General features: G+C 38.9%; 2 protein-coding genes and 1 pseudogene across 5 annotated transcripts; all 3 read right to left on the bottom strand.

Annotated features, from left to right (window-relative positions):
* Positions 1-1,623: 1,623 nt before the first annotated feature.
* Positions 1,624-4,836, bottom strand: LOC131313180 (calcium-transporting ATPase 12, plasma membrane-type-like; annotated as a pseudogene).
* A 1,415-nt stretch (positions 4,837-6,251) lies between these two features.
* Positions 6,252-15,286, bottom strand: LOC131313688 (histone acetyltransferase GCN5-like). Of its 4 annotated transcripts, none has more exons than XM_058342134.1 (13): positions 14,589-15,286; positions 12,558-12,622; positions 12,261-12,341; positions 11,539-11,610; positions 10,985-11,153; positions 10,585-10,628; positions 10,143-10,242; positions 9,777-9,845; positions 9,028-9,082; positions 8,339-8,445; positions 7,841-7,934; positions 6,731-6,877; positions 6,252-6,609 (listed from the first exon to the last, which is right to left on the bottom strand). In XM_058342134.1, the coding sequence occupies exons 1-13, from the start codon at positions 15,093-15,095 to the stop codon at positions 6,548-6,550; spliced, it is 1,572 nt and encodes a 523-aa protein (XP_058198117.1). In that variant the 5' UTR covers positions 15,096-15,286; the 3' UTR covers positions 6,252-6,547. The 4 variants fall into 4 exon arrangements, with proteins under 4 accessions (XP_058198117.1, XP_058198118.1, XP_058198116.1 ...); XM_058342135.1 differs by having other exon boundaries at positions 6,252-6,614; positions 6,716-6,877; positions 8,339-8,466; positions 14,589-15,277; XM_058342133.1 differs by having other exon boundaries at positions 8,339-8,466; positions 14,589-15,277.
* Positions 15,287-16,216: 930 nt separating this feature from the next.
* Positions 16,217-23,861, bottom strand: LOC131313413 (uncharacterized). Its single transcript, XM_058341703.1, has 6 exons — positions 23,430-23,861; positions 21,724-21,794; positions 18,482-18,576; positions 18,197-18,303; positions 16,555-16,825; positions 16,217-16,458 (listed from the first exon to the last, which is right to left on the bottom strand). The coding sequence occupies exons 2-5, from the start codon at positions 21,761-21,763 to the stop codon at positions 16,576-16,578; spliced, it is 492 nt and encodes a 163-aa protein (XP_058197686.1). The 5' UTR covers positions 21,764-21,794; positions 23,430-23,861; the 3' UTR covers positions 16,217-16,458; positions 16,555-16,575.
* Positions 23,862-24,415: the final 554 nt, after the last annotated feature.

Below are 24,415 nucleotides of genomic sequence, written 5' to 3'. Positions count from 1 at the left end.
CGGAATTCACAAGAGAATAGTTAGCGTACTATTCCAAAAGAGATAAACACTTGAGTCCACTAGTAAACCTTGCTCACAAGGAAGATAGAGAGAAATTTTGAATATATATTGATGGAAAAACTAAATACATAATGTGGTTACAACCTCTTCTATAAGAGAAAAGGCGTAACCCTAGCAAACCCTAACTTAAAAACGAAGATTCCCAAAAATTGGTGAAACTAATAAAATTGGTTAAAGGAAAGAAAAATAAGATTTTCCCCAAAAGAACCAATTAAAACGGAATTATACGCTAAGAGTTATCAATGTTCTAAAACTTTTCAAAAACTGCAAAAATATCAAATTGAATGCCTAAACGAATGAATTATGCCGAAATCCACCCTCGATCACTACTTGAGGTCATGAGTCTTGACTACAACGCGAAAATAAGTCAGCCTATAAGTTTGGGTCAATTCCAAGCTCGTCCGAATTTTGCCAAATCGGGTAATTCGCAATTAACGCTGGTTCGGATTTCCGACGCTTCGACCTGTCTTATTGATCCATGAATTCAACTGCTACTTGTTTTACGTCAAGTTCCTAGAAGAGTCTGACTTAGGAGCGCTATAGCTAGGTTCGGAGGTGGATTCGCCACACAGCAACTAAGATCCATAATCAAGTTAAAATACGTTGACTGAAGAGTCGTCTGCTGAGGATAGTAGTGATTTAATGAGTCGTTAGTTTTCATTTTTGCTTTTTGCGATTCACATGTTTGCATTTTGGTTGTTTGGTCCCTCCATTCTAAAACTCATTCTCGCAAAAATGCATTCACTGATTTTGACAAAAGAAAAGAGAACCGAAAATGAGCCCACCAGGTTCTTTTCCCGGTTTTATGCTGAATTGCCAAAATACCCTAAGGTAATATTTATTAATTCTAGAGTACCAATTGCCAAAAAATCAAATAAAAAACGACGACGAAAGGGTAGCAAACATACGAAAGTAGCAACTGCAATTCGTCCTACACCTCAGTAATCATCCGTGGAAATTCATCCAAAAAATTCGGGAAAAAAAAAAGTGTAAATATTCATACATTTTTAACACAATAATAAAGGCCAAGGGTAATTTGGTAAAAAATAATCCATAATTTATTTTCATAATTCATCTAGCAAACACTTTTACTGTTCCAAAATACATTCTGTTGGCTGAGAGTTGCCTCTTTGCTTGATTATGGGAGAATTAGCAACTAAACAGAGAAATTGGATGCAACAAGTTTATCGGGGAAGAACACGTTGAAACTGGAAACAGGGGAATGGGGGAAAACACTGATATTTTCTACTCATTCATTCTAGACAATTCTTAGAAGGACTTACATAGATACACCATTTGGACCCACAAATCTAAAAGCCCAATACATGACACAAATACTAGCCCAATTACAAACACAATATTTTTAGCCCAAATACACAAATCCAACAAGACATTATTTTTAACACATTCTGTACATATCTCTCAAACACTCCAATCATACTCAAAAACACATTCTGACCATAATTTAAAAATAAAAAAGACAAAAAGCTAAAAATAAAAAGCAAAAAAGTAAGTTACCAAACAGCCCCTAGAAAAGAAGAAAATCATCATAAGCCACCAAGTTCATTTCTTGGGGCAGCTGAGGAATGCTTTCTCCGGAACAGGTAGGGACTTCACGCACCAACCAATTAGCCACGAAAAAGCTGCAATGGCAATGCAAACTACCCACTGCCACCAATTCAGTCTCACTGTGTCTGCAAATTTATTCAGGAACTCCACCATCATAATCTGAAGAACTACAGTCACTGCAATGATCCCAAGAAACAACGGGTTCTTATGAAGACCCGTGAACACGTTCCTCTTCTCCAACCTCCGCGAATTGAATTCATTGCAAACTTGACAGAACACAAAGGTATTGAAGATTATAGTATTGTTTACTGCCCTGCTTACATTAAAGATTGATCTACCGCTGAACTGGAATGTCAATAGGATGGCTATCTGGTATAGAGCTTGTGCCAAAAGGTTTCTCCACATTATGTTTGTTATGAGGGGTTCAGACCGACCCACTGGCGGTTTGTCCATCAGCTCGTCTGATGGTCGCTCTGTGGCCGAAGCCAAAGCACCCAATGAGAGCATAATGCGGTTGACCCACAACAACTGCACTGTGGTTAGGGGGACTTCTCCGGCAGAAACTGCTGCCACAAAGTTGATCACAAGAGCTGAAACATTTGCAGTAAGTTGAACCTGAATAAACTTTTGGATATTGTTGTAAAGGCATCGCCCCCATCTCAGAACCGTGGCCACAGAGGCAAAATCATCATCCAATATGACGATATCTGAGCTCTCTTTTGCCACCTCAGTGCCATGGATTCCCATGGAAAGTCCTACATCGGCTTCTTTCAAAGCTTGTGCATCGTTTGTGCCGTCTCCAGTGACTGCAACCACGTGTCCCTTTTGTTTCAAGCATTGTACCATCAAAAGCTTGTCTAAAGGGGAGGATCTTGCCATTACACGGATTCGATCCACCTTTCGCATTCTTTCCTCATGTGTGTAGGTCCGGAACTCCACTCCTTCCACCACTTCTGCGTCGATAACTTGTTGATCATAATGGTCAAGAATTCCGCATTCTGTGGCTATTGCCTTTGCAGTAAATACATTGTCACCTGTTATCATTTTGACATCCACTCCAGCTGCTCTGCAAATTTGAATGGCTTTCTTTGCACCAGGCCTGCATGGATCCTTCAGCCCAACTATCCCTAGCAAGGTCATTCCATCTTCTTCTAGCTTTTGGTGTGTGTTTTTTCCCGTCGTCGATATATTTGATTTCTTGGTCTGAAACTTGCTTATGGGCAAAAGCGATGCAACGCAGGGTACTAGCTGCCATTCCTTGGATTATCTTCTCGAATTCTTTCCTTCCTTCTTCATCTATGGGCTTAACCTTTCCAGAGCCTTGATAATAATGTGAACACATACCTAGCACCATTTCAGCAGCACCTTTCCAGTGCATATGTATATTATCATCATCCTTCTTCCTCACTGAAACCCCACTTCGTTTCTTTTCCGAATTGAAGGTTTCAACATGAAGAATGGTACAACTTTGCTTTAAATTTTCCATATCCATACCCAGTTCCAAGATAGCCCAAGACAGAATTGCCTTTTCAGTTGGACTACCTGAAAACTCTGGTATGGAGCCCGAAACTGGTTTGCAAACAGTACCAGTGGTGTTCAAACCAACTCCTTGGTGGAATAGTTCAAGGACATTTTTGGCAATCACTTCAGAATGATGTTCTTCAATGTTTTCTTGACCAAGCCAAAATTTGGTGACTTTCATCTGATTCATCGTTAATGTGCCCGTTTTATCAGTACAGATAACGGTGGCAAACCCCATGGTCTTACAAGCCGAAAGCTTCCGGACCATTGCCTGATCTGCCATCCTTCTCTTCATGAAATAGTCAAGTGTGAGTTTGACCGCCAATGGGAGACGACCTGGAATCGCAACGACCACAATAGGGACTGCAGCATGAACAATATGCACAATGGAATTAAACACATCGTTTATATCCGTTATGCTGCCGTTGAACTCCTGGTTTCCGTTCTCATCGTGTGTGTTTCCAGTGAAATACTGAACCAACAGAACCAGAAGAACCAGTAGAGCAGCGAAAAGACATGCCAGCCGAGCTTGCGATGGCCTCTGTTCGCTGGAATCGCGTGTTATTGAGCTCATCATGTTGCCCCAAGGGGTGTTCATTCCCAGATTCCCCACAGAAGTCACCAGCATCGTTGCATAACCATCGGCAACTTTCGAACCAGAAAGCAGAAAGAGGTTCTGCTCACTGTCGACTTCCACGTAGTCACTCTCTCCCGTCATGCTTGACTCGTCCACTTGCAACGAATGTCCTGATAGGAAAATCCCATCAGCTGGGATTTGATCCCCTATCGTTAGGAACACGACGTCTCCTACCACAATGTCGAAGATGGATATCTTCCGCCGCCTTCCATCTCTCATGACATCGATTTTAATGTCGCTTATTTTAGACAGCTTATCAAACTTTCTTTCCTGTCTATGATTGCGAAGTGAAGAAACCACAACGATGACGAAAACAGCTACGAATATGCTACCACCCTCGTACCAACCTTCTTTGCCGCCGAGCTCTTTGATGCCGAAGCCAAGAGAGAGCGCAGCGTAGCCCAGAAGGATGATAATGGTGGTGTCTTTTAACGCCTCCACCACGAAATGAAGTAGCCCTTTCGGGGGAGGCTTGTTGTAAGTGTTTGTACCGAACGTGGTCTTTCGCAGGGTGAAGTCCTCGTCATTGCCGGAAATTCCATTTTCAGGATCAGTTTGAAGAGCTTTGGTTAAGCCCTTGATGCCTCCAAACTTGCTGAGCTCATTCAAGTCTTTTTCCTTCACCATTTCGGTGAGTTTCAATTGGTCAATGTCGGGGAAAAACGAATCATCCGCGTCATCTGCATCATCTATCTCCAGCAAGTGACTTTTCGAAGTGGTTTGATCAAAACCATGATTGGGTATGATCTGCTCGATTTCAACAATGGTATGAGGAGACGGGTGACTGCGGCGGTCTGGCGATTTGGGTACAATCTCCGCAATGAGTGAGAGAATGGCGCGGGAAGAGTATATCACCGTGTAAGCGAGGCGCCATCTCTTTTGGGCTATACTGGAGTTGCTCCTCTTCTCGGGTACGATTTCTCTGGCTAGATAAAGCGTGAAGTGGATCACCGTGCAAGCGATACGCCAACGCTTCTGGGCTTTGGTGAAGGTGGTGGTGGTCATTGTGTCAAGCAAAATGCTAGACTTTGTTTGGTTTCTTCCTGAGATATTTTGCAAAGGAAGTTTGGTTGTAGACATAGCCACAGCCCCGTTGGTATTTTATAGGAGTAGTATTTTTATTGAATGCGTTGAAGGGTCAAAGGATGTTTCGTTGAGACTTGACAGCTTCCGGTACGTCATAAATTGCAACTTAAAATTAAAATTATCCGTTCAAAAATTATTCGTGCGGGGTTTGGAGTGGGCTCCACACGCCGATCTGTGGCCGGCCACTGACTCCCCCTGTTGGTGGACTTAGTGTTTCCGTTTTGAATATGGACTTGTGGGTAATGACAATAAGATTTTGTCCTCCTTAGCTTTTAAGGGAGCCTTTTGGCGTTGTTCAATTTGTTTTTGCGTTTTTTAGTCTTGTATCAAACTGTGTATTATTGGTGACGAATCGAAAAAGTAAAAATATTTTTTTGAGGTCTATGTTGGGTCCCATAAAAATGATCCGAATTGCTCATTTTTTTTAAAAAAAAATTTAAGAGGTCATGTAAAAATCAACTCAATCGGATATTGGTAAGAGCTTTTTTATTCAAATTTTCAACACTTTTCCTTTTAAAATTTCAAAGTATAAAATATTAATATTTCATTAAACATATTCACCATTGTTCTTACGTTAAGGTAATAAAAATATCACTTGCATTATTCTAATTTCATAAAATATTAATGTGCATATATATATATGCGTTAAAAAATGAAATTGAATCAGACAAAGTACATAGACCGTATGTGAATGGAAAGAGAAGAGAGAGAGAGGTGCTTGGGGTTAATTTGGTAATTTGATTCATCTATTCCAATTTGATTTGACTTAGATTGTCGTCTGGTAAGAAAGCTGCAAGGTTTTGAGAAAGACCCAAGAAAAACAGCGCGTGTGTTGCACCACGGATATATTTGTCAAAATATATGTTAGTGAAACCGCCCCTACATCTATTTGGACAGGAATTTTTTATTTCTTACAATGTCCCCATGTTCTTGCTAAACAAATCCGCAAGAAATTGTGTTTCTCCCCACCCCCCCCACCCCCCCCCATTTTTCCTACCCTTTCTACCATTCCCTTGTCAAACTTAAAAGTGCTTAGTCTTCTCAGTTCTCACCAAGAAGTTGTATCCAGTAATTTGTGTGGCTTTTTCAAGACAAGAAATAGACAAACTCCTGAACATTATGCATGATAGTTATGGTCGCAAAGCGAACCAAATTATTCAATTCATGTTCGGCTTATCAAAGCTCGTCTGAAATGACATGGTTATGTTAAAAAAACCGAAGCTTCCGTCCGGGTTTCACTTCAAAAAAATTCAACTACTTGAGGAAATTGAAACTCGTTCGAGATCGGCAGCTTGAACAGATGTTGAAGATCCTTAGGGATAGTATATAAACACCCAAGGTAGAAAAAGCTTAGTTTGCCATCAGGAGCAAGTACACATACATGGACCAGATCAAATAAACATTGGATCAAGCATCAATAATGACATACATTACCCAATTATTTACAGGTGTTCAACATGCGTTTTCAATAATTGCCACTGAAAAGCATGACCTAACTACAATTAGCAAAAGCCGAAAACTTGAGGAGGTTTATGATCACAATTTTACAACTAACAGACTAGTGAAACTCAATGCCCCAAGTGACTATCGCACAAGTGAAAACTTACCTTATTCTAAATGCTGAAGTCTAAGTGAGCATGGAAACATTACCCTAGTTCTAAATGCAGTAATATATCAATGCTGGTTCTTGATACCCGATTGGAGACCCGATTGAACTTTGCTCGAGAAATGGGCTTCTAGCCTGCACACCAAGCAGCCAAAAATTAGAAGATGTCATCTTCTTCTTTCGATGCGTGCAACTATAGAGTGATTTTGAGGGAAAAAACGGAAGAAAAGTAATACTTAGAGCCAAAGCACCATGCCTGGAAGCACATTTATAATAGATGGTTTCGGGAGAGTTGTAGGTGCGTGCATTCGCAAACATCCTCCTCACGTCTGCAACGAACATCTCAAAAGTCACATAATATTGCTCCGACTCCACTCGCTTTGACATTGTTTTCAAATCTGCATGATTCCGGAAGAATCACAATCTCAATACCAAAGGGGCAAGAAAACTTCAAACAACTTCTCAAAAGTCAAAAGCAACAAGATAACATACACGGACTTCATGTAATTTGTTAACTCTCAATGTCAGCAAACCTTCTTTCGGCACCAGAATACATGCAGTACAATGTAGTCATTATAACCGCACACAGTCCGAGTTCGCATAATGAAATTATGGAGCATGTACCAAGAGAAAGAAAAATGATAGCACAATAATTGATGAGAAACTTGATCTAAAATCTAAACATACCATGCTACATGCAGTACTATGCAGTCATTATAACCACACACAGTCCATGTTTGGATAATGAAATTATGGACCAAGGTACCGAGAGAAAGAAAAATGACAAGACGACGAAAGAAATGTATTAGCTTTTCCTTTCCCTCAAAAAATATAAGGAGGCACCTAATTGAAAGTGAATCGCAACTCACACAATACGAAATACAGTATACGTATCATTATCCAAAACCTCCCTAATTTGCATAAAAAAAAAAACTCGTTCTAAATTTGAGAATTTCAATTAAATTTCCTCCTGTGGGAATACTGAAAAACATTGTTTGGGTATGGGATGAGTGATCACTTAATGTTATGTTGGCACCTCTCCCCCCAATAACTTAAAACGTTTTTGGATCCAACATTTCTACAATTGACAACTCCAAACTTGCATGAAGGCATAAAGCTTATGTCACGTTTATGGGATAGGTGCGAAAAGCAGTACCTTATGCAATTACACATTCCTGCACAATGGATAAGGACTACTGCCAAAATAGAAGACAAACTTCGTTGAGATAAGACTTACTAACTCCTACAAATCTTCATTACTCCTACTCTCCTACATCATTAGGTCTTGGCGTCTTGCTCATCCATCTATAAATGGAAAAAATAACAACACGTGTTGTTAGAATGAAGAACATTAAACTTACCCATGGGATCTTTAATGATGTCATAGTAGTCAGGCACATCACGTGCATCAACTGGTTCTTTGAATGGCCAAGCATCAGGATGGTCATTCATTGCCTGTTTAAACGAAGATTGTCAATGACAATAAAAAGCTAAATCTATGTGGGAAAGTATATGAGTGCCTTTCAGAAACCATTTTTTCCCCCTTCCGTGAATTTTATCACTTCTACAAGTTTTCGATCCATACAAAATAAAAACACAGATCCCTAAAACAAATAGAGAAAAGACAGAGTAGGCTATTGATGGTGGTCCACTTCCAACTTAACTAACTAAGCAAATGCAGCCACAAGTAACATCCATGATCGTGCCAATGGGAAAAAAAATAGAACCATCCACAATCAAGCTTTCTAAGATTATCTTGCAGTTGACTACATGGACTGTTCGCTACTCCAACGTGATCTAGTAAGCGTTACTTATCAATATACAAAATAACATCATAGGAGAAAGAATCTCAAACTTACCTTTAGCAGTGAATGCATGAATGCAGTCCAAAATTTCTGATTTGAGGCACTGTCTCCAGAATTAAAACGAGAATAACCCCATTGATCAGGAGTCCACCCAGCTTCCTCTATTGTCAATTTCACCACCACTTGCAAATTAGTAATGCAAAAGCACAAAAAAGTACATTGAAACGCATGCTGTATTTGGGTCAATATAACTTTGAAGAAAAGGATACTCCGACACCTAAATAAGTACCCAGACAATTATAGATCTATGAGATTTACTAGATAATTAAAACTCTAAAATAACATACCTATAATAGTTGCTTACGGTGGGAACTTAATGGAAAACAATGATAGAAGCTCATCTTTATATCTGGTGAAACTCTTCAGCTGGAATACCATACTGTTGTATAACTTCTCAGATTGTAAACTTACCTACCCATTCGACTATATATAAATCTAATTTCGTTGACTTCCCAATGAAGGGAGTCTTCATAAAGGTTAGAATTCAGGCAAATAGAGAAGAGCATACATCCTCCCTAGTGAAAGATGATTAAGTTCTTTATTCATCAACTATGTAAAGGTTTGACAGTCCATCAACCAAGGAAAAACAAGGGACCAAAATCCTTAAGAAAGTAGATCAGATCTCCAAAAAATGTAGCTTCAATGGAAAGGATATATAAAGTTGAAAGCATGAAGGAACTTACTTAAGCCAGGAAGATCCTCGACGTTGATGATTTTTTTAGGAATACCAGCTTCTTTCTGAATAGGAGAGACTATTGATCAGAACTAGGTTTGAAGCATACGTAAATAGACAACTGAATCATATAAAGTTACAGAATACGGGCAATATTCAATTCCAGAAACAGTATGCCTCACATTTCTGAACAACAGCAGAAAGGTTCCACGAAAAACAGAAACTTGCTACTAATTTTCTCGAGTAAACTTTTCTAATGGTGAGTCTGATTTGTGTTTATGGTTTCAGATTATAACTAAGTCTGCTATCCTACAAAAGTCAAGGATTAAGTATTCCTAAAGATACTAAGATGTTGGGACTAAGTCTGCTATCTAATACTCAATAGTCAGACGATTGATGCTGGGACTAAACAATCAACCTTGCAACATAGCAAATTAGCAATCCAATTTTAAGTTAATCATACAGGAGTACAATTAGGGACGCCAACTAGGAGTCATAACCAGTCAACTGAAGATGATTAAAGTCTGAAAAATAGAGGTTACAAACACAAGACGCTCTAGTCTTCTTCTTTCAGATTTCAAAAAAAAAAGGCTGAGTCCCTCTCTTCATTGTCTTGTATCTCTCAGCAAAATCAAGCATGCCCGCCCCAGGAAAAATAATAACCCTAAAAATCCCAAGTCAACATTTTTATATGCACAATAGGAACTTATTGAAGCACATGAGAGTTTTCTGGTAGCAATCAATGATGATGCTGTATACCTTCTGAAAATCAATGCCGGTATACACAATGTGACAATTTGATAGCTCCCTTATCTTCTCATCAATGGCCTATCATTACAAATGAAGATAAATTCTTATGGAACATCACCGTGATTGGTTGCAAAGAACAGAACTGAAAGCATATGCAGAAGTTACGACAAAAGATTTTGATCTTCTTCAGCCAAAATAGCAGGCTAAAACGCTACAATTTTAAGTGGGTCAACTGTATTTTTTGCCCCTTTGATGATACTCCACCACAGCCAAATGAAGTCAAATATTCTTAACGACTCATCCACTTGTTTTCAAGTATCTCATCCCCTTGTTTTCAAGTATCACCGAATGCCTACTCCGAGGAAATTTAATCACCTGCCTCTGACGGCGTATCATAGTTGACAAATCAGTGTATGGAAGCTTCAGATCAATTTTGCATTCCATAAGGATCCCTCCATCGTAATCTTTTATATAACTGGAATACAGAGAAATTCATCAGACAAATCCTCCATTTCAGAAAAAGAGAACTTCTTGAGATAAACAAAGGAAAAGAAAACAAGTTTACAACAACTAATTTTGTCGTGGCTCCTGCAAGGGCAGCCATCTCACTTTGAAAATAAACAAGAAAAGCTATAAAACGTACACAAAGCATCAACTTTTTGTTACAAGAGTGAAAGCATTCTTCTTTTCTTTTTCTATCAGCAAAGCATTCATTTTATTGAAAGCATAAACATCTAATAAAGTACTTCCAGAAGTTACTTCACGCAAATGTATTTTAACAGTTCTAACATCAACCTTAGTTTTGCAGGAAACCTACCCCTGCCACCTTTCTTTTTCTAAGTGGATCTCTTTCGTAAAGCCCTGCAAATTGATTAAGAGAGAAGATAAGTGATTCAAATAAAATACCCCATTCAGAAAAACATCGATAAAGAATTTCTTTAGACACAAGGTCAGCAAACAGATTTATGAAGCTATCAGAACTGAAACTGAGTAGCAGTCTTCAACTCATATTGGCTGAGGATAGCTGCATACTTCTACCGAAAAGGCTCGAGGCTCACAAATGACATAAGTCACAAAATCATACAAGGAATATTTTTGACTTAAGCAAGGAAAAAACATCAGCACAATCCAAAGGGAAGCCTGCAGAGTTATAGTTTAACTGCTCAATTGAAAACCATGTAGCTCTCTACACATCATGAAAGGAAAAATAACCGAACCTGTTTAACAAAATAACCAACGGCATTGTTGTCAGCATAAGTTAGAAAATGAGTTAGCCCGTCAACATCTCGGGCATGCTGCTTTAAGTGATTCATCAGTCTCGTGCCATACCCTTTTACTTGCTCATCGCCTGTGATTGCACAAAAAGCAATTTCCCCAAACTTTTGGCTACAGCAACCCAAAAAGAGTGTCAGTAGGGAAGATGTGGTGTTGCGTATGAAAAAAAAGTATCAAATATTGGGGAATTCTGTTTGACATGTCCTTGTAAGACAGAATTAACAACTCAACACTTGACCTAGGAAGGGTGTCAATGAGATTGAACCTCTATGTCCAATTTCTATGTCCTACACAAGGGCCAACAATTTACTTGCCTGTATTTACCATATCGCAGTGGTGGGAGGAGTGAGTAGAGACACATAGTAAACAAACCAGTCATTCTATTTCAACACTGGAATTTAAGACATACAAACATGTGCATGAAGCTTCAGGAAGCATGTAAACAAGTAAAATTCCAAGACATCGCAATAGAAAAAGGCAGACATGACGACATTACCTGACATAAGGGCGGTACGTTATGCCGCCAACAACATGATTACGTCTAATAACCATTACAGATTTATGATTCCTGCATCACAGACAATTTTGGAAATCATAATCATAAGACATCTATACCACAAAACTGTTCAACGAATATGTTGATTACAGGGTCTAGGTTCACTGATTTCGGAGGGGTGCCCTGGTTCGGATAAATTAGGAAGCAGAGAGTATGGAGCCTAGAGAATAGATAGATTGTTATATGGATTAAGGTTACTAGATTTCCCCACCAAAGACCAGTCTTACTAATTCTGTTTTGGAAATATGTGATGTACGAAGGCAGGAATTTTTTTCATGGGGCCAACCAGTGGTATTCTCAAATTCTGAAGCCAATAAGTGTCGCGATTCAAGCAACGACATAGATTGAACTTATGGTCATCGTTAAAGGTTTCCCATAATGTGGGGAACAGGATACTGAGGATTCCTACACAGAATTAATGTAACCAATTTTCACCACCACAAGAAATGCAACTGTTGATCCTTTTATATAAGCTAAATACTAAACTAACCATGCCATCTTGTTCCATAGTGCAAATTTATGTTCGAGGTAAAATGGTTAGATCATTTGACTCATGAATCACAATCCAGTCGAGCCATATATTTCAGGAATATAGATTGATACCGTATACTTCATTATGGTTTTGATACCATACACTTCATTATGGTTTTCACAAACCATACCTGTCCATTAGAAGGCGAACAATGTACTCCTTAGGCATGTTAGGCAGTTGCCTCCCAAATATAATCTTCAATCCTATCAGCCTGAGAAATCCAAAGGTGGAGGAAACTTAAACACCATTGTAATGCATGACATGTGTATAAGCAGAAGTTAAAGTAAGCAGAAGTTAAAGAGCCTATCTGATAATTTGTTATAGGCTGAGAATAAAGTCAACAAAAACTCAACGGGTGAGCGTATTTAATCTAATAGGAAAAAAAAAGGAGATCTAGCATGGATACTTAAGAAAGAGGAATGGATACCAAACCATATGCTCATCAATACCATCATTTGAAACACACGCAAACTTGAGTCTTCCAGCTTCCTCCTGTCAAATTTTACAAAATGACTTACTGTCAATAGACAACTCTGTTTAAGAAAGGCACATTATACCTAAGCATAGACCAAAGCGGGTTGTACTTCCCACTCAAAAAAGAATTTCAAAGACATTCCAATGTAGCAGCCCCAAATTAGGAGAACTTATACTACTCCCAAATATGTTCTGGCCCATCCCTCCCTCACAAGCTAGTTCTGCCACTGTGTGCAACTAATGCACAGATACAAGAAACTACATGGGGACAAAATTGATTTACCAATTTGTTGCACAAATTAGCCCCTCATAGCATCTCACATCCATGCATTCACTGGCTATACGATTCACAGTAACTTACACATAACAAAGTATATTTGATTTTCTGTTATGGAAGTGACTCGACCAATAAAAGCTCCAAAAGTGGGCATGTAACACATCTCAAGGCATTGAAACCAAAGGTTTATTAATAGGTCTTGGACTAAACACAAGTCCATCATCCAAGACGTCTTACAATTTATTTTCTATGGCGAAACATAGGTGTTGCAAATCCCCATAGTCACATCATCATTGATTAATAGGTCTCGGCAAACAAACAAAAAAAAATTGGAACCTCCAATCGATTTAAGAGAAGACTTTCTGTTTTACAATTTAGACTGCCACATAATGACTGTACTTCATCACGGAAGCAACCTGATCTGCCGGTCGAATGGAAGCAGTATTGAACTTTTCCTGTGTCTGTACATAGATTGTACTCAGAACATTCTGCATTGGTTTTAGTCACTTGATCGATTAATTGTCTAAGCACTTAGTAAATCTAATACTTCATACAGCCACGTGGCCAACTATCTGGTGTTCAACTTCTTTATCTATAGCAAGTGGAGCAATTCAAAACCATACCTCCCAAACAATTGTTTGATTCATATTGTTTGGCTATTTTCAATAGTCAAGCCTTAAATCGGATTAATAAAATAACTTACTTTCGTGCATAATATTTTCTGAGTTTTTCCCACCAATAAAAAGATCTAAATAGTTCTTTTCGTTTATACCGAAAAAACCATAAAAGTATTCACACATAACTAATCCGATTAAGTGGGTGTTTACGAGAAATTATTTTTGCAGATTCTGAGATTCTAGCTTTGTAAAACCAGTTTGGAGTGGTCACCAAAAATTATAAATAACAAATTTTCGGATTCTACGGATTTTAGAAAACTGGATTTGGATATCTTTTGGAGCTTATTAGATCAGGTTTAAGGTTCTAAGGTTTATAAAAGCTGATTTTTCAGCTTTTTGTAATAACCAGTACCAGCTTTTACTACCGCTTAATCATAATTTCACAGTTATGGTGAACATATTTATCTGCTTTTACTAAAGTCTAGAATCAAGAATCTGAAGCTAGAAACTAAAAATATGTATCCATAGCTATCGCAAACATGCCCATAGGGCAATGTTACTGCAACAAAATTGAAAATATCCCACGGGGGAGTATTACTTTTGGTAAATCAAGATTACATTTAGCTTAATAAGGGTATCCCTTCCATCTTGTTAGCTTCATCCGCAATTCAAATTAGAACTATATGACAAATCCAAAGAAAGCAACACTCTGTCGGTCAACTCTACGAATGTATATAACAGAGCAAAAAACCCGAAGGGGTTGGCCAAATGGTCAAGGCCCTGGGACTTACGGGTTTGCTAAGTTCTCAGGTTCGAAACCTCTAAGATGCTATTAACTCATTTTGGGTCGGTCCATAAATAGCTTTGTTGTGGCTTTAATTAGGAGCCCCACAAGTAGGCAATGAAATTGTCCGTCAGAGTTAGTGGAGGTCGCAAAAGTTGGCCCAGATAACTGAGTTATAAAAAAAAAAAAAAAAAAAAACAGAGCAAAAACTACAAGAAGCAAACTTCATATACCGCGGATCAAAAAAAAAAAAAAACTTCATATACCAAAGAAGAGGGGGAAAAGAAGAAGAACACATTGGAGCACCTCTCTCTTTAAGTTCTCTTCCCTTGCACTATAAGCACCACTAGTCTGTATATTCTCCGTAAATATATTCTTCACCGTATCCTCCTTCACCACCACGACACCCAGGCCAGAATTCCCCGTGGCCGGCGCCAGATCACCGTCCTTCCCGACCTCGGTCGGCTCAACCTTTATCGAATTCACAGTCTTAACCTTAGTGTTCCCCAAACGCGAGGCCGTAAACATCCGCATCGACGAGCCGTCGCACTCTTCTTCCTCCTCCTCCTCGTCGGCGCCGACATGTTGGGACTGGGATTGGGATAGGGACAGGGACTCGGAGTCGGCGGCGGCGGCGCTGACGCTGTCGAGGTCGTCGTTAGAGTTGAGGGCGTCGGAGAGAGAGGAGGGGATGGGCGGCGGCGGCGCGTGGTCGTCGGGGAGGAGCTTGCGCTTGCGGAAGGAGGAGGTGGCTGAGTGGGAGGGGGACGGGGATTGGGAGGCTTGTGAGCGGAGAGGTGCGGTTAGGTCCATTGTGGTTTGATTGGGGCTGGAAGTCTAGAGTTTGGCTTGATTGATTTGAGAGAATTTGGGGAATAATTAGGGTCGGAATGTTATCAGAGGTGGTGAGGTGATGACGACCTAAAGGCATTGTTTAATCATCAAACAAACACTCTCTCTCTCTCTCTCTCTCTCCTCCCTTTGACATTTTTGTCTGTTTATGTCGTTCTATAAGTTCGTTAGTTGTTGGGTTTTCTGGTAAGCATGTGAGCGTTATTCACTCGGATCTCCTTCCTGGGAGAGGGTCAGGTCCAGTCTTCAGTGGGTCCCGTTTTGGGAAAATATTATCGAGCGATCCTTAGAGCACCGTAACAAATGCGGAAATCCTAGAAAAGTAGGCATTTAATCAATCCCTAGGCTTAATTTCCTTTTATGCTTCACCTAGTATGTTGTCATTTCAAATACAAAAAATGTCAATTTTTTTTGTGTGCGCTAAAAAGTGATTATTTTTTAAAATACTTAGGTAATCAAAAAAAAGACATTGAACAGATCTACTATCTCGGCTGAGGTACTTGGCTCGAAGTCAATTAGTCAGGCAATTGATCACCTGTTTCCAACTCCTTCAACATCGGCTTCTATAACACCTTCTAACGTCGGCTTCTATAGCAGATAGCCAAATACGGACAAAGCATCAAAAGAGAACTAGAACTTTCCAGACCAGGGTAACGCACAAGTAATTTGCGCGCAATGGGAATTCAAGCAAATCAAAGCTTTAATTCTCCACCATGGAAGCCGGAAACCGTATATATAGGAGTTGACACCAAGATGTTTCCCTTATCCATAAGTGTAGATATATTCTCCACTTCGGATTGCATGTTTTTAGTATACACAGAACAAAATACACCATAATCTCCAGTAGAAAGTTATCACCAAGAACATGGCATCATGCGTCTCCGGTTAAGATTTTCATGATCATTTCCAAACATGGAATCAATCACAAGGGTTCAACTCTATAGTCAGACATAAACACATCAGGCAACCTATCGGAACCTCAAAAGAAAATACTGTTGGCTAAGTTCTGGAAAACTGCCAATGCTCAAGTTTCTGGCCACAGAATAAACTAGAGCCAAGGTAAACATGCCAAACATAAGAGCAAATATGTAGGTTCTAATTCAGTTTAATGAACTCCATAAAAAAGAAGTTAGCAAACAATTCGTCGGCATAAAACGCCCAAAAAGAGGGTCTCAAGAGAGTCGAAATGCGACGACATAAAGAAATTTAAAAACAAGAATGTTCTCTTAAGAACTTCAGCAAGAATTTAGTTCTCAAGCTTGCCCCTGTTTCATTTATTTTCTCAAGTCTTCACTGCACCGCTCCCAGCAACCATACTATCAACCTAGACACAAGACAAAGGCAACCACATAATCCGAAACTACAAAACCAGAGGTTAACAATTTTCAGAAACGCTACTAACATGAAAGAGAAAACCAACCTGTGGTGCAATTTAAGACAGCTAGAACCAGTAGTAATCGTTCTTCTTCAGATCTTTGTACAAAGTACTTGACCTGGTATTGGGTTTCTTAGGGTTGCGACGGACCTGACGGTTGTCGGACTGGTTTGGACGGCGGCGAGGTGACAGCCGTGCATTGATTGCCCTCATTCTTAGTGCAGTTGTCCTTTCCAATTCATCATCTCCTCCTGTATGCAAAGGGGAGATGTCAGCTGCTTGGAAATCAGCTCCCTTGTACCTCTTACCATCATTCCTGAGATCGCACAAAATGATTGTGTGAGTGACTAACATATTTCTGTTACGGAACAGAAACATTGTGCATGATTTGTGGCAATTAATATGTCCGATGCATCACGAGCACCACAGCTTTGTATCACAATTTTTGCTCTGTTTCGTTTTAAATTTTTCTCTCTTTGCCACTTAATGACAATTGTATTTAGATATTGATGGATAAAACTTTCCATTCCCTTAAAAACGAAGAAATCAAGCACAAGTTCCCATTTTATACAGGACGGTCAAAAGAAAAGAAACAAAAAAATTAGCGACAGTATCACTTTAACCATGTTATACATAAGGAGTAATGATTTTTCTAGAGCTGGATCAACTCCTCATATTTGCACACATCAAATGAGCAAAGTGTGACTGAAAACAACTCAGATGAAACATGTCCCGAACGCTGGGCTGGCTACATATATATATATATTTGTCTATATATATATATAATGCATCAAGCTCTGTCTGCTCAACTAAATTTTGTTAAAATGCATCACTTTCACTTCTGACATCCAATGTTACTGAGGTATTCCCTGCTGAACTCAAATGAGATAAGATACACTGAGTTAATTCACAATTTCTACGGCCCAAAAATTGATTGCAACGACTCTCTGCCCTGATTTTCAGACAGAGGTTAACTAATGAAAAACTATCAAACTTTAGCAAACAACTTGATAAGCTATCTACGAAGAAAAGCATTAACAGAACACTTAGAGTTCTACTAACTCTTAATTAGAGTTAGGAGACTATGAAAACCATATACAAACTTAGCAGGACTTAACCAAACCAAACCAAGCCTTAAGTCCCAACGCATTGGGGCAAACGAGACTTATGTGAGTCAATGTACATGGGAGTCATTCACCTCATTTGTGAAGGATGAGAATGGGTTATGCTCAAACAATACAGTATAGGCACTTTAAAATACTGAACAAATAATTAAGTATACCAAATCTAAAAAGGAAAACTTTGGTCTTGATCAGTGCTATGTCCTCCTTCATGTGATATCCTTCTTATCTCTCCTTAATCTAGTTCAATTACTAGAGCCCTTTTACGAAAGAAAAATGTGGAAAGAAACTGCTAGAAATCGACGGTGTCAATATGTACATGAGCATGAAATGAAAGGGCAAACTGATTAGAAGATTATATCACGACATATTGTGCTATGAAGTACATTTATGCAACTATAGTTGCCGTATGTTGGAAGTCCTTAAAAAAGCACGAACATACTCAAACGCAAGTAGCAAATGAAAGTTTAACACTTCAAATTGAACCAACTCTAGTTAAAGCTTATTGATAGTGAGAAAAAACACCAGATAGGTAAGATAACATTTAACTACGCAATCCATATAACCTCGGAGTTTCACCAAAGCGAAAGGGCTCAATAGGTTCAAGGGGGCTTAAAGTTTCATCGAACTCTTCAAACTTCACTTTTTCGGGATGCTTAACTTCATGTACAAACTGCCAAAGCAAAGACTTTAACAGTAATTATCCCAATGACAAGCCTACAAATCCAATAAATGAGATCTTCCTCGAAATAAATAAAAAGAGAGAAAGAAGAAGAAGAAAACGTGTATCCATAATATTTCCGAAAGAGATCTCCAAACTTAGGTTGTTAAAGGAAAGTGGGGTTACTCACTTTGTTCTCACTAGCTGCAGACAAATCAACCGGCTCATATTTGATACTTGCTGGAAAGAACGCACTATGGTCTTCAGTCGATGCTTGACCAGAGGCTGAGAAGTAACCAATTAATCACAATTCAAAGTTAAAATTATACGGATTTCGCGTAATTACGTCAGAGATATGAAAGGCACTTCATTGTACAAACAAGTAATCAAAGATATCTTACAAATTTCAGATATAAGCAATAATGTCGTAGACTAGCCATGCATAACACTTACTTTTACACACGTAGCAGAGAATAGCACTTTTGTGATGCGCATAAGTTAGCGCAGAACAATAATTAACTTTTTTTCCAAAAGTGTCTTATGGCTAAAACAGAGGTATTTTTTCTCTTTGTAGGCTTCCCGATCCAAACTGAAGCGAAGTTCAGCTTCATAGTTCATGTAAAAACAGAAGTAAAAATGCTGCAAGAGTCGCAATGTTTGTAAATTACGGCACGAGAGGGCTTCAAATTACAGCATTCATTTTTGCAATTTAAGGTGAAACGGAAAAGAGAAGGGAGGATGGAGAGGATATTTTCATCCGTATTAAGGCCATAACCTCTACAAATGTGACCCGACATATGCATGGTGTCCAATTCTTTCCCCTTGTCTCTAACCTATGCTATGCATGGCCGTTATTCTGTCCCCACCTATCGTGCAAATGCGTGCCCGCCAATGCATCTCAAGGAATCAGATGTATAAGATACATTGTGATCAATACATATGCACTGTCCCAGATATAACATCATAGTTACATGACATAGTCTTATGTTATCTGAAATAATTGAATGATTCCTGGTTTACAATCTAATACTGACTCCCAAGATATGAAACACAAAAGTGCCTATAACTTCTTTTTTTCATGAATTAAAAGCCTACACCTAAAACATTCCCAGGAAAACACAAACCTAAAAAGAATAATATTCTGTAAACAGAGTTTCATTGTAGATTTACAGAAACGATTCTCTTTAACACAATTCTGTTAGCAGTGGAATACCTAAACATGATTGCGTGCGAAATGAAGCATTACTACATTTAACTCGAATAAAAGTCAACAAAGAGTTGAAAGATTCAGTACCACTATAATGTTTCTCAAGAAAAGACTAATGCACTCGAAAAGTTACGTGGCCTGCTAATAGTGTTGTGACAAATAAAGGACAGACGTCTTGACTTACACTATCAGTTGTTTCAGGTAATTAAAACTCAATACCGACTATCGCAGGTGACATAGTGTCCCTCAAAATGAGCCTAGACGTCAAGGCTGATTTTGTTGGAGAGTTGTCCTATGAGTGCCTTAACTACTCCATTGGTTGTGAGTCAAAGATCCAACCACAAAAAGCATTTCAGCATTTTGTGGCTTTCCTAGAGATAGATTTGTTGTTTAGGAAGGCATACATCCGGGAGTTTGAAGAGAACTCCACAACTTACATTAACATGTTTAGCCCAAGTGTAGACTGGTTTCACATTGGTTTTTGCCCGTTTTAACTCGGTAAAGCACATAATTACAGTTATTTATATGGAAATTTGACTATGTTTTTTACCTTTTTAGCTTGGCACTGGCCTAAGGAACCTTGAGCTTCATATCTAATTCCCGAACCATACTCTTGGCCAGAGGGTTGTCCCGGCCCAACGCTACACAGGCTGCGGCCGAAGATTTGATGACTTGAAGTAACTATGTACTAATCTTATCGTCTTTTTTTTTTTTGCTAAGTCTACTATTATCCATTTGCTCATGAACTGATCTATTCCATATAAACTTATATGTCAAGAGGATTTTAAACCATACAATCTACCCTAGATTCTCAAATGAACGGTCAAAACAACCATCTGGAATCAATAGTCTGTTAATCGAGTAATAATTGACATTGAAATCCATATGTACGTAATAAATTCAGAGCATCAATAGTTGCAGTTAAGAAATAACCACTGAACCCTATGTATCCCATGTAGGTAATGCATAAATAAGTCAAACTAATGTAGCAAACATAACAACCAGAAGAAACGCCCAAGTGTGGAAGATACCAAACAACACTAATCTTTCTATTAGATGTTCCATACAAAACCAGTCTTGGTATATCCTGTCTTAGCATGGAAAACCTTTTATAGGGTTCCATAATTCTCAATGTCTCATAAAGATATATCATGCTCTTATGTCTTGAATGACTTCCTTTTTGCCTTCTTTGTATACAGGGCTTTTGGTTTGATTGAAATTCACCTCCGAAATCAAGTCAAGCATTTTTGTTTTGAAAGCAAGGAGAAGCACCGAAATTACAAATTTCATCGATGTTTATGTGTTATGAAGATAGGAAAACCATAATACCCTCTTTAGATTCAAGAAAAAACGGCCACAACTACCTTTTGGATTTGAAAATGTGGTACGAAAGTAACAATTACTGCTGCAATCCACATGTAAGCCAAAAACTCAGAAAGCTTCAACGGTTGCAAATAAATAACTACTACTGCCACCTAGATATGTCACGTGCATAACTACTACCGGCACCTATATATGTCACATATGTAATGTACGTAGCTTCCGTATCCTACATCTGAAAATGCCCCTAACAAAAAGAATCAAAACCGAAAGGAAGGATAGATTCTAAAAGGCAGGCCGATAAACTGCAGGAAAAGCGAGCTAAGGGAGGCCTTGAGGGAACGACGAAAGAGGAAATAAAAGGCAGGAAAAGTGATTCTAAAAGGCAGGCCTCAAGCACCGTTGCGTGCTTGCATTTATTGACCCACAGACAAGAGGAACTAAGACCAAAGCCACGTAAATGCATGGATATATCATGATAATGCAACCCATATCTTTCATACATCGTAACAATGGAGCCCATGTAACTTGATAGCTCTCTTACTGTCTTACAGATTTCTCATGCTCTTCAATGATTTCCATTATTTCTATTTCCACACTTTGGTTTTTTTGTACACTGGGGTTTAGGTATAAACAAAACCCTTATTAGAAGAAAAGTAGAAGCATTTTGTTTAGAAGACAACAAGAAGCACAGAATTTTCAGATCCATGTCTTAAGCAAAAGATTATTCAACTAGAAAAAAGAACACCTTTGATCCACAAACTATTAAAAGGGCAAAAGAAATGAAACTACAATCACAAAAGAAGGGGGAGGGGGGGGGAAAAATCAACCAATAAAGCTCCAACAAGAAATAGGATGTAAGAGGTTATCAAATGACAAAGTTTGAAGGCACTTAATCATCTCACCTCTTGCCTTGCTGTTTGTCACTTGGGAACTCAAACTCATTTTCGAAAGAAGGGTTTTAAACCTAAACAATCTATTTAAGCAAGACAAAAAGAAAATCTCAGTTAAATTCTCAATTGTAATCAACTGGGCAATAGGTAAAATGCCTTCTCCGCTGAATCTTTGTCAGTCAAAGATGAGAAAAATGAACTTGTGCAAAAATCCCAACATGAGAACCTGTAAAAACCTTGGAACTTTTGAATTGTAGATTTGAGGAACCAAATGCTTTCACACAAAATAGCTTTGCTGGATTGATGGGCTTTAACACATAATGCATTTATTACATGACGCAACAAAATCTTCTTCGATTAGGAATGCATTAAATATTAACACATTACAACCCAGCAATCCATTAATTACTCAGTGTAAATAGACTAGGTAACAAGTAAGAGAGCCAGTGAGTAAATAGATTTGCTTTGGCTTATTATGCATGGAAACATAGCCTTTGTAATAGGTGTTAACTTTTGGTGTTAAAAAAAGACTGCTATGCCCCTTTATTTAGCTTTGTTGTCGTCAAGTTGTCAAAATAAATGCATCAGAGTTGCCGTCTGTTAGTGTTGAGTTGCGAATAAAGTAGTATGAAAACAAATGAAATCCACAGTGCTTTATACTACTACTTAATATGTCCACATTAGGAAATGGTTTGGATAGAAATAAGGAGTCAATATAGACACTAAAAGGGTGAAGACAGATGATACATATATCGACCAGTGCAGTAAATAACAGGAAATCAGATATCAAACCTATCAACAAAAAGAGTAAGATCTTAGATTATCATCTATCAACGTAAAAAAAAAAAAAAAAATTAGCTAAAAGGATTTGAAACGACAGATACTATGGAGAAGTTAAAAGACTAATGCGTCAGCTGGCGGACACTAACTCTATCAGCTGTAGGAGAGGCAATCCTCAAACTTCCTAACCATCTCAAAACTGGCCAAATCAAGGGAGCATAGGATGCCCTCATGTTCGGCAATCTGAATTGATAACATGAATCATCTATGGCCTCATCACTACCATGAGTCAACATTACGGATAGTAACAGGAACAACGTAGATTACGCGAATAAACCAAAAAGGTGGCATACGATACGACTAGTCAAAAGGTGAAGGTGCCATAAGGTAAATCCATATGCAACAACCACCGGAGGTGGTTGCCAAGATGGCAAATGGTGTGACCGTCTGAGGGTGAAATTCCCCCAAGCACACGGTCGCGAGTTCGAATCCCGCTTGCTTGTAGTAGTCCTCATGAACAAGATGCTGTGTATTCGGCACCATTTGTTCAGCTTGCACTTTGGTAGGGCTGTGGTGACAGACTACTCTCCCGTGGGTAGGGTTTACTCCGAAAATACGCCTCGGTGAGCTTGGCTCTTTCAATGGCTGATACTGGCTCACTTGCTGAACATGCTATGGCGGTTGGGAGCCCCTCTTCCCTAAGGGGGTTGTAACTCTGCTCTCCCCCTCCCAACCTTTAACTTAGCAAAAAAAAAAACCCATATGCAACAAAACAAAATTGAATAACAGAAAACAAAAGGGGTGAAGGAGTAATGTATTTGTTAGCGGGAAAACGGGAATAAAGTCTATGAACATACTGAGTAGGATCACGCATCATCATCAACCAAAGTGATAAAAGAGATGGAAACAAAACTTATATCCAGGAAACAATGAAGTACCATAGATAAGTTAAAAAGAGTACTGGTTCTTTTACAGGAGAGATCATTTGGGATACACCCATTGCCAGTTCTCTGGTGAAGAACCCAAAACACAGAGCCACCGCATCAGGATTCTTCGAAAACAGCACCTTTACAAAAAAAAACCCATGTCCACTGCTCCAGCAGCTTCAGCTCCCTTTGCCTTCCCAGTAGATTGGGACCAAACAGTCTCTTGTAAATTTTTCTTTGTAATGTAGCCATTAGGGCCTAATTGGGTATTCGATTGATGTGATATTTTGGGAGGTGGAGCAGGCGGCAGATGTGAGGATGATGCACCGCCACCGCGCCACCGCCGCTGCCTGACATTTGTCGAGATTGACGCAGCTTCGCCTTCTGTGATCACTTGTCAGATATAGTCACTCTACCATCGTGGATAGCGAACACGCTTTGAAGATTCAATGCGAGGTAAGAGAATCAATAATACGACATCATTTTCCGGATTTGAACATGCGAGGTTTAGTGGTCGAGACACGGCCCCGTCTTAAAATTCGAAGCACCTCCTGTCTAGAAGATGCGAGGTAGATAACTAAAATGGGAAAGTGAAAAATGAGAAGTCAAAAAGCTTCTCCCTTCCTCCTACTTCTGAGTTTTGTTCTCTATAAACTCAAAATCGAAAAATACATTCAAAGAGAATACATTTTAGGGTGAGGGGGCCAAACACCTAAAAGCTAAAAATCATAAAACCAAAATGGGAAAAAGAAGCTCCCAGACATGCTCTAAAGTAATGCTGAAATGAACTGTTGATTTTCTTCCCAGGAAAGCTTGCCATCTTCAGCGAGAATTCACATGCGGTCTTTCAAATATTGAACCGTTTTGTTTTTTGGTTCGACAGTTGATGATGTCCGGACCAACTTATGCGCACCTCAATTAATTCCCTCTCGGGTTTGATATTTCTTGTTTACTAACAATAAAAACTTAAAAATAAAAACTGATATACCAAGCTTAAT

Source organism: Rhododendron vialii, chromosome 13a (assembly GCF_030253575.1).
Source record: "Rhododendron vialii isolate Sample 1 chromosome 13a, ASM3025357v1".
In the NCBI taxonomy this organism is placed as follows: domain Eukaryota; kingdom Viridiplantae; phylum Streptophyta; class Magnoliopsida; order Ericales; family Ericaceae; genus Rhododendron; species Rhododendron vialii.
The sequence above is the reverse complement of the archived record's forward strand: the minus strand, read 5'-3'. Positions and strand labels throughout refer to the sequence as shown.